The sequence below is a fragment of the Leptopilina heterotoma genome, unplaced genomic scaffold (genome assembly GCF_015476425.1).
Source record: "Leptopilina heterotoma isolate Lh14 unplaced genomic scaffold, ASM1547642v1 Lhet_85, whole genome shotgun sequence".
Classification (NCBI taxonomy): domain Eukaryota; kingdom Metazoa; phylum Arthropoda; class Insecta; order Hymenoptera; family Figitidae; genus Leptopilina; species Leptopilina heterotoma.
Window position 1 is genome coordinate 70,642 of NW_025111189.1, and position 19,965 is coordinate 90,606.

At 21.8% G+C, this 19,965-nt stretch overlaps 1 protein-coding gene across 7 annotated transcripts in view; it reads right to left on the minus strand.

Moving 5' to 3' along the window:
- The window catches only part of LOC122511507 (uncharacterized protein DDB_G0284459-like), a 150,559-nt gene that overhangs the window by 24,391 nt on the left and 106,203 nt on the right, over positions 1 to 19,965 (minus strand). Inside the window, exon 1 of one of the 7 annotated variants that reach the window (XM_043626801.1) lies at positions 10,144 to 10,561. The exons of the other annotated variants lie outside the window; for them this stretch is intronic. Within the exon in view, the coding sequence (XP_043482736.1) occupies positions 10,144 to 10,146 (3 nt within the window). The 5' untranslated portion in view covers positions 10,147 to 10,561. Of the gene's footprint in view, positions 1 to 10,143; positions 10,562 to 19,965 lie in introns of those variants that run through there. 7 annotated transcript variants of the gene reach the window in all.

Here is a 19,965-nt window from a genome sequence, read left to right on the forward strand (position 1 = left end):
AATTGTCTACAGAAAAATATAATAATTGATGGAACATGGATCGCTCATTTGATTGTCGACCTTGTCACTTTGACGTTTAATAGGAGTCACTGTTCTCCAGTGACGTCACTCAAACGAGCACGTGGCGTTATGTATTGCATTCTGTCGTTCGGTATATATACGCACACACTTTCTCCAACGGGGCAAACGGTATAATTATTGCGCAAACGCTCAATGCGCGCTTAATTCTCATGCAATGCAAGCGAGGACGTTGCCAGATCTTTTTTTCTGTTTTTTTTTAATTTCCATTGTTCGCGAAACTTTAATCTTATACACTGTTTTTCTTGCGCCTCTATTTACTCTCCAAATGTGTCATCATCACTCGAGAATATTTTTTTTTTGCTTGTACAATTTTTTTTTTTATTAGCTCTATCAATTTTTGGTTAATTTGGTTCGATTTTTCGTTGTTGACTCGATCGAAAGGCAAAAATGTTTAGTTTTCTTTTTTGAATCAATTATTATTATTGACTTGATCGAAATTCAAATAATTTCTTATTCTTATTTCTTTCTTAATTCTTCTTTGTTTTCTTTTATTTTATTTGCCGCAATGAATGAAAATTTTAATGTTAGACAAAGAAAATGTTTTACAACGTTTTATAATTATAAATTGAATTTTTGTCAAAAAGGTTAAAATTAACATTTTTTTAAAAAGAATTTAATTCTTTCGAAAAATGTTATTAACTATGAAAATAATTGAATTTTTGTGAATAATTTTATTATTTATAAAGAGAATTGAAATTTTGACGAGATCTTGGTAAAAATTTTATTAATATTCTATTAAAAATATGTCAGTGAATTTTTGTAAAGAATTTTACCAAAATATTTCAAAATAATTTAATTTCTGCGAAGAATTTTGTTATTTATGAAAGGAATTACATTTTTTAAAAGTATTTCATTACATTTATTATTTATAAAGAATTTTATTGAAATTTATCAAAATTATAAAATTTTTGCGAAAAAAATTAAAATTATAATTCTTTAAAATAATTAAATTCCAGCGAAGAATTTAATTCATTTTGAAAATAATTCATTTCTCATCAATGATTTTATCAAAATTTTTCAAAATAATTGAGTTTCTGCGAAAAATTTTATAAATTATTAAAATAATTGAAATCTTACTAAGAATTTAATTAAAATTTTTGAAAATTGAAATTTTGGGAAGAATTTTATTAAAATTCTTTAAAATAATTAAATTTCAGCGAAGAATTTAATTAATTTTGAAAATAATTCAATTCTCAGAAATAATTTTATTAAAAGTTTTTAAAATAATTGAATTTTATTAAAATTCATTAAAATAATTAAATTTAAGCAAAGAATTTAATTAATTTTGAAAATAATTCAATTCTCAGAAATAATGTTATCAAAAGTTTTCGAAATAATTGAGTTTCTGCGAAAATTTTTATAAATTATTAAAATAATTGAAATCTTTCTAAAAGTTTAATTAAAATTTTTGAAAATTGAATTTTTGCGACAAATTTTATTAAAATTCTTTAAAATAATTAAATTTCAGCAAAGAATTTAATTAATTTTGAAAATAATTCAATTCTCGGAAATAATTTTATTAAAAGTTTTCAAAATAATTGAATCTTATTAAAATTCATTAAAATAATTAAATTTCAGCGAAGAATTTAATTAATTTTGAAAATATTTCAATTTTCAGAAATCATGTTATCAAAAGTTTTTAAAATAATTGAGTTTCCGCGAAGAATTTTATTATAAGTTTTGAAAATAATTAAGTATCTGTAAAAATTTTTATAAATTATTAAAATAATTGAAATCTGTCAAAGAATTTAGTTAAAATTTTTGAAAATTGAATATTTGAGAAGAATTTCATTAAAATTCTTTAAAATAATTCAATACCTGCGAAAATTTTTATAAATTACGAATTGAATTGAAATCTTACTAAAGAATTTAATAAAAATTTTTGAGAATTGTATTTTTTCGAAGAATTTAATTAAAATTGTATTGAAAATGTTTTAATTTTCATAAATAATTTAATAAAAATTGTTTAAAATAATTGAATTCTTTTAAGAAATTTTTTTTAAAATTGTATTAAAAAGAATTGAATTTCTGCGAAGAATTTTATTTTAAAGTTTTTGAAATCAATAAATAATTATAATTTATTAGTAAATTAGTTGATAGTTGAATTTTTTAAAATTTTGAATCTAAAATTATTCAAAAATTGAAATTAATATTTTTAAATAAAATTTTTTTTTAATTGACATACGAAAAATAAATAAATTATCAAAATTTGTTAGATACTGATAATAATAATAATTTATTTACTTGGTCTGTATAACAATATTTATTTCATATTTTTGATTTTTTTTTGTTTCAAGAAGTTTGTCTTGTTTGAATTAATTTTTTTTATTTATTGTTATTTGTTTATTTATTCTTTATTCATTGTTATTTTTATTTAAGTATTTATTTATTATCCTTTTTATTTAAGAATTTATTATTCTTTTTATTTAAGAATTTATTTTTTTTATTTAAGTATTTATTATTCTTTTTATTTAGGTATTTATTTATTCTCCATTTATGATTCCTTTTCTTTAGGTATTTATGTATTCTTTATTTATTATTCTTTTCACTTATTTTTCATTTTTGCCCATTTTGAAAATTTTACCTTGTTTGAATTGATTTTTTTTCCTCTTTAAATAACAAATTTAAAATAACGAGAAAGCTGGCCAATTATTTGAAGAAAATATTGGCAATTTGTGGAATATAATTTTTGTTTCTGTTAACAGAAACTAAGCAGAGGTTTTTTGCGCAATTATCTCTATGTATAATTCGCGACTCCGGTTTAGCTTGTTATTTACATTTTTTTTTGTTTACATGAAAGAACAACATGTTTTTAAAAAAAGAAATAATAATCTAATAATATTTTCTATATTGGAAAAAATTGTCTTATAAAATATTAAACATTTTTTTGAAATCTATAAAAAACTGTAGGTATTGCAAACGAAAGACAGAACGGAAGAAATTTTATTTTTTATTTTTATACTTAGGAATCGTAAAAAATATAAATTCTTTGTCTTTTGTCGGAAGCTCTGTAAAATTATTACCTTTTTTTTGTAATTTTCTCTCTACAAGTCATAATAATTTTTTTAATGAGTTTTCTCTGGAAACTTCATTTCTTTTTTTATTGGGGTGTTTTATTTATTTTTCAACATTGCTTTTAGATTCGGTTTAAAAATCTTTTGTTTTTATTTAGTCGACACTAGGATTTTTTTTTCTGCTTTTTACATCGTTAAAAATGAGAAAGTATTGATATTTTACATGTAGGTTAATAATTTTTTTTTATTACAAAGAGATTTAATGAAATGTGAGGCATTATAATTATTCCCATTTGTCTAAGTTAATTGAAAGAAAAAAAAATTAGTGTGGGAGAAAATTCTATTGGCATATTACTCGACCTAGACCTCGATTCAATAAAATATGTGTATATTGTTTCTGCATTCAGAATGCGGAGATTATTTTTAATTCAATCATTTATTGCATCATATGTGATGGAGGCTCTCGCGATCGAGTGATATTGTCAATGTTGGGTCACTTTTAAGTTATTATATACCAAGTAATAAATTATTATTTCAATGTATGAATAGTTCATTAGGCGATAATCGTCTTTATGTACAGTAAGAAGAACAGTTTTTCACAATAATAAATAGTACAACAGTTTAATTATTATCATCAGTTATTTTTTTCTCTTTTTTTACATATTGTCTGGTTCCAAGAATGAAAATATAACTGTTTTCCAATGTAATTAAATTTTTCATTTTTGGTAATTATTTTTCAGTTTTTTTTCTATTATTATTCCTTTCTATGTTTTCCGTTATCTTTTTTTTTGTACTTTCATTATTGAAATTTACTATTTAATAGTTCTAAATAGTAATTATGTATTTATTGATTTCAGGCTTCGCACTCACCTACTAAAACCTACTGTCTACTACTTTTTTTTAAATTATGCTGCTATTTGGGTACTATTTTCGATTTCAGCCACTAAAAGTTACTATTTTCGTATTTTCTTGCGAATTTCCACTACTTTAAATTCGCTAATACTAGAAATAAAAAAAAATATTCTCAAAAATTATAATCAAAGTCTTTTAAACAATTGAATTATTTTCAAAAAATATTCCAAATTCAATTATTTTCAATAACAAGTATTTTCATAAAATTTCGCAAAAGAATTCAATTATTAAAAAAATAAAATTTATCCTAAATTCAATTATTTTCATAAATAATAAATTTTTCACAGGAATTCAATTAAATTCAAAGGAAATTTCAAAGGAATCCAATATAAACAATGTTTATAAAATTCTATAAAGAATTCAATTATTTTCAAAAATAAAAAATTTTTCCCAGAAATTCAATTCTTTTTAAACATTTTAATAAAATTTTTCGCAATAATTCAATTATATTTTCATAAATAATAAAACTCATCGCAGATTTTCAATTATTTTCAAAAATTTTTCATAATTCAAAATAATTCAATATTATTTAAATATAGATTTTTATAAAATTTTTCACAAGAATTCAATTATTTTTATAAATAATAAAATTCTTCTTGGGAATTCAATTATTTTTAAGAATTCAATTATTTTATAAATAATAAAACTCATCTCAGATTTTCAATTATTTTCTATACAATTTTAATCAAATTCCTCGTAAAATGAAATTTATCTTAAAATTTTTCTTAAAATTTTTCAAAAGAATTCAGTTATTTAAATAGATTTTTATAAAATTTTTCACAAGAATTCCATTATTTTTTAAAAATTTCAATTCCTCTAAAAAATCAATTTATTAAAAAAAATGTTTCGCAGGAATTCAATTATTTTCAAATATTTTGATAAAATTGTTCGAAATAAATGAATTATTTTAAATTCAATATTAATTATGTTCTTTAAAGTAATTCAATTATTTTTTTAGATTCTAATAAAATCGTTTGCAAGAATTCAATTATTTTCATAAATAATAAAATGCTTTTTAGGAATTCAATTATTTTCAAAAAAATTTAATAAAAAACACACAGACATTCAATATTATTGTCACAGATTTTAATATAATTTTTTGTGAAATTTAATTATTTTTAAAAACTTTTCGCAATTCAATAATTTTTACTATCTACTATTTTCATAAAATTTCCAAGCAGAATTCAATTATTTAAAAAATTTTTGTAAAAATCGATAGCTACTTTTTTACTTTTTTTTTAGTTTGAAAGCTACTTTTTTAAAATTAATTATTGAGTGCGAAGTCTGTGATTTTGTAATTAAATGTAAAGAAAGTGTTCGTCCAATTGTCTTGAGTAATAGAAATTTGTTTTATATTTTTATTTTCTTATTTCTTTTTGCTTATTTTTCTTTCGATTTTTATTTTAGATGTTTAGTTTTTTTACTTTATTTATTTATTTACTTTATTTTATTTTCTTTACTTTATTTCTTTTACTTGTTTTTCTTTCGATTTTTATTTTTGTTATTTATTTTCCTTTGTTTATTTTTTTTTTTGTTATTTTAATTATTTTTTTCGATTTTTATTTTTCTTTGTTCATTTTTATTATTCTTTGTTCATTTTTATTTTTTTCATTCATTTATGTTTTTGAAATAAAAAGGAAAATTCTTTTACACCACAAGAAAACCGAAAGGAAAATGTGCCAAATGCTCCCGTTACTTTAAACTTATTGTGAGAACATTCCATTCAACTATTATTCAAGTATACAGTCTGACGTTTGGCAACATGTCTTGCTTGTAATACGGAAGTTTTAGTCGAGCATTAAAAAAAAAAGTAGACAAAAATATATAGTCTAAGATAAAACAAGAATGTTATGAAAGAACAATAACAATTTTTTTTATTATTCCTCGCGAAAACAGATAAAAGTAAATTTATTTAAATTAATTTCTTTTAAAAATATTCCTTTTGGCATAAAAAGTATTTTTTTTTTAATTTTTAGTGGTCGATCTTTTTTTATTTTGATATTTTTCTATTTTATTACTGAAAAATATATTGTTGGAAAAAAGTATTTTCAATTTGTTAAAAATTAATTTATCAAAGGTGTTACAATTTATTATTAAATTGTTATTACAATTCTATTATTTTATGGTTGTTATTAACATTATTAATTATTATTTATTATTAGTTACTATCACGTAACAATGGATACAAAATAAAAAAATTAAATATTAAAATTAAATAAATAAAACAAAATTCAATGAAATATTAATAATGTGTTTTAAAATATATTAAAGTTATTAATATTATTAACTATTAATTATTATTATTATTATTTACTTTTTATTTATTTATTTACATATATAAACGGGCAAATGCCCTAATTATTATTATAATTATTTTGTTACACAAAAAATGTAAAATATTCACTTTTCCACATCGATTTTTTTTCATGGAAAAAAAAGAAAAACTGGAAATTTTTTTCTATCCTTTTTTGATAATGAAAAAATATATTATAATTATTATTATACAAAAAATTGTATATAATCATTGATAATATGAATCATTTTTATTGGATCAGATGCTTTTATAAAAAAAGGAATCATTTTTCAACATTTATAAATTGTTGGCATTCTTGTAACGTGAGGTGGTGTATAAAATTAGAAAGAATATTATTGTATTTTGAATTTCCATAAAACTGAATCAGAGTAAAATTACTTTTAAGGGGTTTCTTGTTGAAATAATAATAATGTAAATATAACTTAGTTTCTTTTTCCTTTTTTTTCTAAATATAATCGCTTACACTTATTAGTAATTGTCACTTTAGATTTAGATAAAACTTTTTTAATATTTCATGCATACATTATCAGATAATAGATTTTCTCATTATTTCTTTTTAATAACCGTCATTCGCTCGAAAGAAAGTCAAGATTCGGAAATTGGATAAGTTATCGTTCTATCATTTTCTTTACCTACTTTTTTTCTTCCTATTTCCGTTACGTGCGGAAAATAAAAAAAAGTGACTCAGTATTGATCACTTTTCTGTATTTAAATTTCGATAATGTTTTTATTTAGAATATTTTTATTCCTATTATATTATTATTTTTATTATTATTATTTTTATTGTTATTATTACTATTATTATTATTATTTTATATACATTTATTATCTATAAAATTTATAATAGATTTATTGTCCTAATCGTAAATAGACCTTTTTTATAAAATCAATTGAAAAAAGTTTTAACAAAAAAACATTTTCAAATTACAAAAATTAATAATTTTGCTTTTTTTCTTTATTTTCTATTTAAAAATAATTAAATAATTATTCTTTGTTACTTACTTTTTAACGAAAAAAAATTATTTAAATACAAAAACTTATTTGTAACAAGAATAATTTTTATATGAATCATTTGAATCTTGAATGGAATTTGCTTAAAATGCAAAAATTATTGTCTCAATTACAGTTTATTTGATTTAATTGAAGAAAAAAATGTTTCATTCCAGTAAACAAATATTTGGTAATATTTAAACGATTAATTAATATTTGAATCAAATAAATTACTACCATATTTTTTATTCATTTTTTCTTCAATTTTTTTACTTATTCATTTTTGTTATTCGTTATTTTGCAAACAGTTACTAAACTAGTTTACTTTCGAGTTCTAATTTAAGTGACTAAAAAAATTTTTAACTTTTTGTTAATTTAATTATGTTAACTAATTATTACTATTTAATTTAAATAATTATTAATATTAGTCATTGATAATAAATTATTTCTATTTAATTAATTTTAATTTAATTAATTACACTGAAAAAAATTTATTAGACCCAAATATTCGATTTCTTATCTATTATTATCAAATAAATATTTTCTTGAATCGAATAATTTTTATTCAAATTAAATAAATTGTAATTATTTGAATCAAGAATTTCAGTATTTGAAGTAAATGTGATTTAATTTACTTAATTAGGGGAAAAAATCTCCAACACTACAAATTTCAATAATTTAGAGAAATTTTTAGTTATTCCAATTAATATAATTTTGCTGTTCTAGAGAAATTTATCGCTGTTCCAAGTGAAGATTTTTTTCTGTGATTAAAAATTAGTTGATATAAATAAATATTTATTTTATAATAGACAAGTAATCTTTTTTTGAATCAAATAAACTTTTGTTCATTATAATTAATGAAATTAACTCTAATTTAATGGGTTTAAAATTTAATAAAAAAATTTAATAAACTTCAATTTAATTTATACATTAATTTAATTAACTTCAGTTTGATTAATAAAATTCTTTGCAACTTTCCAATTATTATCATAAATAATAAAATTCATCGCAGGATTTCAATTATTTTTAATACAATTTTACAGGAATTGCTCAAAAAATGTAATTATTCTAAAAAATTTAATTTCAATTCCACGAAAAAATAATTTATTTTAAAAAATGTTTTTTTTTAAATTCTTTGGAAGAATTTAATTATTTACAAAAATATTAGTATTTTTCACAGGAATTCAATTATTTTCAAATATTTTAATTAAATACAAGTTTCATTAAATCTTTTAAAAATAATTCAATTATTCTTTTAGATTTTAATAAAATTTTTCCCAAGAAGTCAATTCTTTACATAAATAATTCTTCAAAAGAATTCAATTATTAAAGATACATTAACAAAATTATTCCTGAAAATTCAATTATTTTGAGGCATTTTAATAAAATTCTTTGCAAGATTCAATTATTCTCAAAAATAACAAAATTTTTCATAAAAAATTCAATTCTTTTTAAACATTTTAATAAAATTTCCGCAATAATTAAATTATATTTTCATAAATAATAAAATTCTTTGCAACTATTTAATTATTTTCATAAATAATGAAATTCATCGCAGGATTTCAATTATTTTTAATACAATTTTACAGGAATTGCTAAAAAAATGTCATTATTCTTAAAAATTTAATTTCAATTCCTGGAGAGAATCAATTATTTTAAAAAAATATTTTTTTCAAATTCTTTGGAAGAATTAAATTATTTACAAAAATCGAAAATCTATCTAAAAATCTACAATTTTAATTAAATTTTTTTTAAATCAATTATTTTTTTAGATTTCATTAACATTTTCCCCAAGAATTCAATTATTTACATAAATAATTCTTCGAAAGAATTCAATTATTAAAGATAAATAATAAAATTAATTAATTAATTTTATTTTAATAATGTTATGTTTTCCTAAAGTTTCGAACGTTTAATTGAACGGAATTTTTTTTTGTGTTCCAAAATTTTTGAAAACTCGTAAACTGAAATGGAAAATATTGTTACTGAACAATTATTTAGTTTAAAATTATTTTTTTAATTATAAAATACAATAGTTTTGTAAATAATATTCAAATTGAATGAAATGATAATAAAACATTCAAAATTTTGGAGAATTTAATCAATTAATTTAATGAATTTTATTGATCTTCAATTAATTAGTTTCATTGGTTTTAATTTAATGTATAAATATATTTATTTGATAATAGAGAAAAAGTCCTTTATTTGAATCAAATAAATTTTTTCCAGTGCAATTAATTAATTTGATTAACTTTACTGATTTCATTGCTATTAATTAATTTTAATGATTTTTATTTAATTCTCAACTTTTCTTAACTTGTTTAATTAATTGTTTCTCGAATTTTATCAACTCAATAATTGCTCGTTCCGATTTCGTTTTCCATTTATGTTGTTTCTCCTTTTTTTTTATTTCTAATTCTCCTGGTTTTAATACTTATTCAATAGTTATTTTATTTATTCCTCTTGTGCCTTCGATTCAATTCTGCTTTCGTTTTCTTTTTAATGCTTTCGTCTACTCCCTTTTACTATATATACACACACATTATACTTTTTGTTCCTATTCTCTCCTTCTCTTTTCTTCAAATTATAAATATTATAATCTTTTGTTTCTATAATTTTATTCTTTTTTTCCACTACAAGAAATTAAAAAATTTCGAAAAATACTCTTATTATCCATTTCCTGGAAATCTTTGTTCTATGAGTAGTAAGAAGCGCTCCCTCTTTTTTGAAAATTTTTATTTTACTTGACTTTCTCTTTTTTTCTCCCTCGCTTCGTTTTGAAAAAGGGAAAAAAATGCAGAAAAGAAATAAGACTATAACAAAGAACAATACCATTTCATGAATATCGAGAATAATCTTTGCAATTCATCTGCATTTCCTCGAATCTCTCTTTCTGGTTTCCTTAAATTCGTGCGCAGATCCTTGAATTGTAGAAAAAATCCTGTCTTTGCGGTAGAGTAAACACTAATAAAAAAAAAAAAACCACTCACTTTTTGAAATTGAATAATAATTTGTTATAAATTCACTTTAACAGGTTGCAATTCACTTGGAGTAAATACATGATTGAAGTCGACAAAGTAAAAGCCACATAACGAGGATCCGAAAATTGAAAGAGTTGCGAAGGTGGTGTACTCTTTTTGTTTGAAAAAGAAATCAATTTAACGGATTTGTTGAACTCTTTTGAAACTCGATTGGAAAATAAAAGGAAGCAGAGGCAACACAAACACAGGATGCTAAGGGGAACACGATCGTTACGGTGTTCAAAAGCAGACTGGTCAGTCTGGACGGTTAGCCGGTACCATGAGAATCATTGGAAGGGGACACACACAGTCGAGAGAGAGACTTGGTTCAAACTCAGGCGGAGGTAAAGTCGAACCAAAGAGAAGGGAAAATAAAGAAAGGCTAAACTAAAGGCTAAAGTTATCTGTATTTGTGAGTGTTGGTGAAGAGAAGAAGAAGAAGAAGAAGGAGGAGGAGGAGGAGGAGGAGGAGGTGGGTTTTGTGAAAGGGAGAAACGAGGAGAGAGAGAGAGATGTTTTTTAACTAAAAGTTGGTTTGATGGTGTGTTGGTGGATGGGAACAGGTAGAATTCATGAATTTGTGTTACGTTCGTGTGATGTGTAATGTAACGTAATGTGGGCAAAGTGCGTCCACTCAGGTAGTCTGACCGTGAATCCGATATATCGTCTCTTCTTCCTCCCACGTTGACTGTGCGACTCTCTTCTCTTCGGCACAGGCAGGCAGGCGGAGATGTTGCAAAAGAAACATCCAATAATGAAGTAGAGAAGAAGAAATTGACAACCGTGTCAATTTCAGAAGCAAACTTTTACTAGATTTCATTAGTTTCGCTTGCCCAAAAATATTGTAGGGGATTTTATACTTTCGTTATCATTTTGCAATAAGAATGATGGCCATCATCCTTTTATTGACTTTTTACCTTTTTCTTCTTCTTCATCTTCATCTTCATCTTCTTTTTCTTTTTCCTTTTCTTTTTCTTATGGATTGACTCTATAATTTCTTCTTGGAAATTTAGAATTTTAGAATTGGATTTAGTCAACTTTTCTTGTTCTCTTTCTGGGTATTTGTATATTAGTGCTTTGATAGTATTCTTTTGTTCGAAATCAAATAATTCTGGATACATTCTGCTTCTGGAATTCATGAATTTTTTGAAAGAGAAATCCAGCTTAGGCTCTGTTTAATTAAAAAAAGGGAATCGGACAGGAAAATCAGGGAAATAGTTAGAGACTATCCTGAAAATTGAAAAAGTATCAATCTTCCAAAAATTCTGGTTTTCGGAGTCCTTGGAAAATCTTGCCCTTGAATTTTTTTTCTTTCTTAAAAACTTCGAAATGAATTTTGAAACGAAATGGTTTTTTTTTTTGAGAATTTCCACTACTTTAAATTTGCTAATACTAGAAATCAAAAGACTATTCTCAAAAATTATAATCAACTTCTTTAAAACGATTCAATTATTTTCAAAAAATATTCAAAATTCAATTACTTTCAATATCTAGTATTTTCCTGAAATTTCGTAAAAGAATTCAATTATTTAAAAAGAAATTGATAAAATTCATTCAAAATACAATTATTTTTATAAAAAATAAATTTTTATGGGAATTCAATTAATTTAGAATAGCATTTTCAAAAAAATTTCGAAAAAATCAATTATTTAACAACATTTTTATACAATTCTTCACAATAATTCAATTACTTTTACTCATAATAACATTTTTCGTGGACATTCAATTTTTAAAAAATTTTTTGATAACATTCTAAGCAAGAATTCAATTATTTTCTTAAATAATAAAACTCATCGAAGAATTTCAATTATTTTTAATACTATTTTAAATTAATTATTCGAAAAATTCAATTATTTTCACAAATAAAGCTTTCCATAAGAATTCAATTATTTTCAAAAATAATAAAATCAATCATTTAAATATTTTAAAAAATATTTCACAGGAATTCAATTATTTTCCAATATTTTCATAAAATTGTTAAAAAAATGAATTATTTAAAATTCAATTTCAATTAGATTTTTTTTAAATAATTCAATTACTCTTTTAGAGTTTAATAAAATTTTTCCCAAGAATTCCATTATTTACATAAATAATTCTTCGAAAGAATGCCCAAAAATTTAATTATTTTTATGCATTTTAATAAAATTCTTTCCAAAATTCAATTATGCAAAAATTATTGCAAAGAATTGTTATAAAAATGCCTCAAAATAATTGAATTTTCGGAAATAATTTTATTACTTATCAATATAATTGAATCCTGAAAAAGAATTTTATTAAAATCTAAAAGAATAATTGAACTATTTCAAAAAAATTTAATTAAAATTGTGTATTTAAAATAATTGATTTCTTTCGAACAAATTATAAAAACATTTTAAAATAATTGAATTTCTCTGAAAATTTGTAATACTTTTGTAAAGAATTGAATTCTTCCAAAGAATTGAAAAAGACATTTTTTTTAATAAAATTGATTTTTGAGTAATTGAAAATTGAAATTATATTTTTAAGAATAATTACATTTTTTGAGCAATTCTTGTAAAATTGTATTAAAAAGTAATTGAAATCCTGCTGTGACTTTTATTATTTATAAAAATAATTGAATAGTGGCTAAGAATTTTATTAAAATTTTCAAAAATAATTGAATTTCTGTGAAAAATTATGTTATTTTTGAAAATAATTGAATTCTTTAGAAAAATTTTATAAACAGTGTTTTAAATAATTGAATGTCTGTGTGGTTTTTATTAAATTTTTTTGAAAATAATTGAATGCCTAAAAAGGATTTTATTATTTTTAAAATAATTAAATTCTTGAGAAAGATTTTATTAAAATTGTTTAAAATAATTGAATTCTTGTGATGAATATTGTTATTTATGAAAATAATTGAATTTTGCAAAAAAATATATCAAAATGCCTCAAATTAATTGATTTTTCCGGAATAATTTTGTTATTTATCGACATAATTGAATTCTTTCGAAGAATTATATTTATGTAAATATGTAATTGAATTCTTTATAAAAATTTTATTAAAATCTTAAAGATTAATTGAATTATTACAAAAAATTTAAATAAAATTGGATTTAAAATAATTGTTTTGTTTTGAACAATTTTTTACATAATTAATTTTTTCGAGGAATTGAAATGAAATTTTTAACAATAATTGCATTTTTTTTAGCAATTCTTGTAAAATTGTATTAAAAATATTTGAAACCTGCGATGAATTTTATTATTTATACAAATAATTGAATAGTTGAATTATTTAAAATTTTAAAAAGTAATTGAATTCTTTAGAAGAATTTTATTATTTATGAAAAAAATTGAATTCTTGCTTCGAATTTTATCAAATTTTTTTTTTAAAATTGAATTTTCATGAAAAATGTTATTATTAGTTGAAGTAATTGAATTATTGTGAAGAATTGTATAAAAATTTGGTTAAATAATTGATTTTTTCGAAACTTTTTGAAAATTCAATTCCTTAATTAATTGAATTCTTGTGAAAATTTTATTATTTATGAAAATAATTGAATTTTGGATGAATTTTATCAATTTTTTAAAAATAATAATTGAATTCTTTTGCGAAATTTGATAAAAATACTAGATATTGAAAATAATTGAATTTGGAATATTATTGAAAATAATTGAATCTTTTTTTAAGAACGTGATTATAATTTTTGAAAATAGTTTTTCGTCTTCTAGTATTAGCGAATTTAAAATAGTGGAAATTCTTTTTAAAAAAACAGAAATTGTAGCTTTTAGTGGCGGAAATCTAAAAATGTACCCAAATAGTAGCATGACGTAAAAAAGTAGTAAATAGTAGGTTTTAGTAGTTTAGTGCGAAGCCTGCTTAGTATCCAGAGTCAAATATATTTTTTCTGGATGTAATATTTTACATTCAGAAAAAATATATTCTCCATAATAAAAGATTTTTAACAATGTGAAAATTTTTCTGGAACAAAATACAAAGTAAACAAATAGTGTAAAAAATTATGCAAATAATTAGGAAGATAATTTCCATATGCAAAGAAAAAGGGAAAAACAATTGATCATGAGAATTGGCGACAAAAGAAATTAATTTTCCAATTGTCTGAAAAGATAATAAGAGAAAAATATATATCACACACACATACAGTGTTAATATATATATTTCTAAAATTGAGTCAGATGCTTTATCTTTCTCTTGTGACTTTGACAAATACCGGTGTGCACTTGTTTGCATATTTATTTTACGGCGAGGTGAAGGAATTTCATATGTATATTTTCAAACTCTGCTTACTTAGGATGCACTCCCTTAATATTCTGTCCACTTTTTACCATCTTTTTTACTTTACTTTTATAGTCCAACAAAGGATTTTTCAAGGCACAAAAGCTTCAAAACCACAACGATATAGCATTAAAGAAAAAAAAAGGAAAACATTTTTCAATCGTCTTTTAAACATAATTATGCATCGGCAATGGAAACTGAGACTGAAAAATGAACAATAAAACAAAAACGGAAACCGACATTATTTACCGAAAAGAAAAAGAAAGAAGGAAATTGAAAGTATTTTATTTCTTTTCTCTTAGTGAAAAAAAATTATGATTGACTTCAATAATAATGGAAGATAATGGTAACTCTGTCTACGCTTGTTTGTCAAAATAGTCAACAACAAAAAAATCGGAAACTTTTTTGTTGCCTATGATTATGAGGTGAATATCATGACAAACTCCAGATTATTAAACGTTTTCATAAAATTTAATGATGTATGCCTAAAAATTAAAGAAGAAGCAAAAAATTTACTACCTACTCAATTTTTTTCTTTGCAAATGAAAAAATTAAAATGACTTTAGCCTTTTTATTGATTAAATTCAATTATTTTCATAAATAATAAAATTCTTTTCAGGAATTCAATTATTTTAATAAATAATAAAATTCGTCACAAGAATTCAATTATTTCAATAAATAATAAAATTCTTGTCAGGAATTCAATTATTTCTGAAAATTTTAATAAAATTCTTTGATAAATTCAATTATTTTAATAAATAATAAAATTCTTCTCAGGAATTCAATTATTTTAATAAATAATAAAATTCTTCTCAGGAATTCAATTATTTTCGAAAATTTTAATAAAATTCTTTACAAAATTCAATTATTTTAATAAATAACATTATTCGTCACAAGAATTCAATTATTTTCATAAATAATAAAATTCTTCTTAGGAATTCAATTATTTTTGAAAATTTTAATAAAATTCTTTGCAAATGTTCAATTATTATAATAAATAAGAAAATTCTTCTCAGGAATTCAATTATTTTTGAAGATTTTAATAACATTTTTTGCAAAATTCAATTATTTTAATAAATAACATTATTCGTCACAAGAATTCAATTATTTTCATAAATAATAAAATTCTTCTTAGGAATTCAATTATTTTTGAAAATTTTAATAAAATTCTTTGCAACTGTTCAATTATTTTAATAAATAAGAAAATTCTTCTCAGGAATTCAATTATTTTTAAAGATTCTAATAACATTTTTTGCAAAATTCAATTATTTTAATAAATAATAAGATTCTTGTCAGGAATTCAATTATTTTTGAAAATTTTAATAAAATTCTTTTATAAATTCAATTATTTTCAAAAATAAGATAATTCATCGCAGGATTTCAATTATTTTTAATACAATTTTACAGGAATTGTTCAAAAACTGTAATAATTCTTAAAAATTTAATTTTAATTTCCTCGAAAGAATCAATTATTCAAAATAATTTTTGTTTGTAATTCTTTGAAAGAATTCAATTATTTACAAAAATATTAGAATTTTTCAGAGTAATTCAATTATTTTCAAATGTTTTAATAAAATTGTTCGAAAGAAATCAATTATTTTGAATTAAATTTTTTTGACATAATTCAATTATTCTTTTAGATTTGAATAAAATTCTTCCCAAGAATTAAGTTATTAACATGAAGAATTCTTCAATGAATTCAATTATTAAAGATAATTAACAAAATTATTCCCGAAAATTCAATTATTTTGAGGCATTTTAATAAAATTCTTTGCAAAATTCAATTACTTTTAAAAATAATAAATTTTTAATTGGAAATTCAATTATTTAAAAATTTTTTAATAAAATCATTCGTAAGAATTCAATTATTGTCAAAAATTTTAATTCAATTCTTTATAAAATTTAATTATTTTAAAAAACTTTTAACAATTCAATGATTTTCAATATATCTAATATTTTTATAAAATTTTCAAAATCGTCAAGTTTAATTTTTCGATAGCTACTTTTTTACTGCAATTTTTATTTTGAAAGCTACTTTTTGCTACTTTTTTTAAAACTAATTATCGAGTGCGAAGTCTGACTAAATTATTTATTTGGTTCAAATGAAAATTTTATTCGTTTCAATCAAATAAATTTAATTTGCGGTTGAAATAATAATTTTACAAAATGAATAATTGAGAAAAATACTTTTACTTGATGGAAATAAATTATTTTTGATTTTAAGAAAAGATTTCGCTGGGTGTACTCTTATTCAGTTGATCGAAGAAAATTATGATTGGAAAAAATTTGAGATGCGGTTATTTCTGGGCATCCGAAAATAATTCTTGATAAAGGTGTTATATAGAATTTAAAAAAGAAAAACAAAACTGCCAAGGACTTTGGATGAAATGTAATGGAACAATCCAAAAATAGAATATATGTTCTCTAGGAAACTTTTTTTGCACTTTCGAGTTTTCTCCTTGAGTTTAAAAATATCTTTTGGGTTTCTTTCTTGTCGATAGTTCTTCCACTTTTATGGACAGATTTTCTTTTCACTACACTAATATGACGTTTTTTTTAGTGTTTCCTGAGAAGAAATATACAATTAGCGTTAAAGAACCAAGTTTCAAAGGCTTTTTCGTAAATCTTAATTTCTATTTTTAATGTCAAAATTTGTTTCCTTTATTAATTTAATTAATTGCAGTTGGTCCACTATTTAGCCTTCGCAAATTCCCCGTGGGTGATTTCTTTACGTTTCCTTTTATTAGATTATTTTTATTATTACTATTATTAAATAGACTTTCGATACGGAACTGTCTGCATCAATGGAATGCTATCTCCACGACTTGATCTTGTTCTTGATCTTATTTGAAAATCACTCATGTGATCGAGAATGGTGATTGTCCTAGAGAACGAGATTTTTTATATTCGTTGACGCCAGTTGTGCAATCACTTGAACAATTTTAATTACACGATTCACCCTTTCGTTTTTCTGTTTTCTTTTTCTCTTCTAATTTCTTCCCTAATATAATACTTGAATTTATTTTTTTCCCTCTTTTTTAAATGATTTTGCAATATTTATGCAAAAAATTTATTGATGAATGTGTTTTTGATTCTTATTAGAATAGTTTTTCTGAAAATTATTTATTATTAAAACAGTTGCTAATTCATTTGCTGCGGGGGATTTTTTACTATTTCAACTAGGAACGTTTACTGAATGATTTAGTAGCCCTAACAAATTTATCAGTTGTTTTCTATTATTAATTATTAGATTTTGACTAAGAAAAATGAATTTTAGTTAAAAACACGAAAAAGAATTGAATTTTGGAGAAGTTACAAATGATTGTAGAAATGCAATGAATCGTAATCAAATAGATTTGAAATTTCTCAAAGTTCTTTGAAAATTTTCAAATCCAGTTGTTTCCATTTTTGTTAAATTATTAAAAAATAATTCCTTTGAAGGCTATTTATCCTTAATTAAATAAAAAACTTGATATTTCAGGGAAGGCGATTATTCAAGAGATGATCGGGAGATCCAAGTCCTGAATTGGTATCGGCAACGTTATTAAATTCCTTATCCTCTTTTTCTCTTCGTAAAGGTAATGACTTTTTTCGAAATTTCTAAAATATTCTCTGATAACAGTTGAAATTATTATTTTCAATTAAACTTACACTATTTATAAAAGTTGTGTTAATGTTCGCTCACGCTTTTTTTAGGAAGGGAATAGAAAGGAAAAAGGAAAAAAGATGGTAGCGCAAGAGGCCATATAACCAACAAAAAAACAAAAGACGATAGAATGGATGGTTGTCAAAGTTATCAAGAAGGAAAGAAAGGTAGTACATATACGCAGAAATAAATAAATAAGGGTCCATTTAAATAATATGTAATATATTTAAGGGTGGGAGAGGATGAAACAAAGTATAACGCATTATCAAATTGTCTATACTAAACTTTAGAAAATGAATCACACAGAGGGGGAAGGGGTCTAAAATACCTAAAATATCTATCACGTAATATGTGAATTAGTAATTTATTGATCAAAATAGAACCTAATAGGTGAATGGGGTGAAAAAAATGCCAAAAAGTATATCATGGTTGCCATAGGGCCTGGAAATTCTGGAAAACGTATGGAATTTAGAAAAAGGTATGGAAAACCTGGAATTAGTATGCAATTAAAAAAAAATTTTCACATCTTCTGCTGATTATCTGCTGTAGTTACTTTTATGAAATTTAAATTTAATTAACTTTGATGAATGATAATTTTTAGAATAGTTCTAGCCATAGTTATGAACAAAAAGTTTTGAACGTTCAAATGAACGAAATATTTTTTGTTAAAAATATTTTCATACATTATTGATTACAATTCAAATTAAAAACTCAAATTTTACATTTAGAAACATTATAATTAATTTGCTTAATAGTGACGCAAAATTATAGTAATAAAAATTTAATTTGAAGAAGAAATAAATAAATTTCGTTCATTTGAACGTTCAAAACTTTAACCTCCTCCATAGTTTAAGACCAGTAAAAATATTTTGACTGAAAATTGTCAGTGATCAGAAGTAAAGTTTGGTCAAAAAATAATTTTCATCTTCTGCTGATTGTCGGCTGTGGTTACTTTTTATGAATTGTGAGTTAAATTAATTTTGGTGACTCTGATAATTATTAGATTGGTTCTGGTGATAGTTTAGGACAAGTAAAAAATATTTTGACTGAAAATTGTCAGTAATCAGAAGTAAAGTTTGGTCAAAAAATAATTTTTCATCTTCTGCTGATTGTTGGCTGTGGTTACTTTTTATTCAATATTGTGAATTAAATTAATTTTGATGACCCAGTTATTAATTGGAATTGTTCAAGTAATAGTTTAGGACCAGTAAAAAATGTTTTGACTAAAAATTGTCAGTAATCAGAAGATAAAGTTTGGTCAAAAAATAATTTTCATCTTCTGCTGATTGTCGGCTGTGGTTACTTTTTATGAAATTAAAATTTAATTAATTTTGCTGACTCTGATAATTATTAGATTGGTTCTGGTGATAGTTTAGGACAAGTAAAAAATATTTTGACTGAAAATTGTTAGTAAACAGAAGATAAAGTTTGTTCAAAAAATAATTTTCATCTTCTGCTGATTATCGGCTGTGGTTACTTTTTATGAATTGTGAGTTAAATTAATTTTGGTAACTCAGATAATTATTAGAATGGTTCTAGCAATAATTTAGGACCAGTAATGTACGGAAAATAAATTTTTGGTTTTTAATTCTTATTAAGTTTTTGGTATTTGGAAATTGGAAAAAAAATGTTAGAGCTGATGCTGTGTTATTAGGCCAGAAATTTTTTTAATTTTTTACTAGATTTTCATAATTTTTGACCTCGAAACCATAGAAAAAGCCTGGAATTTTAGA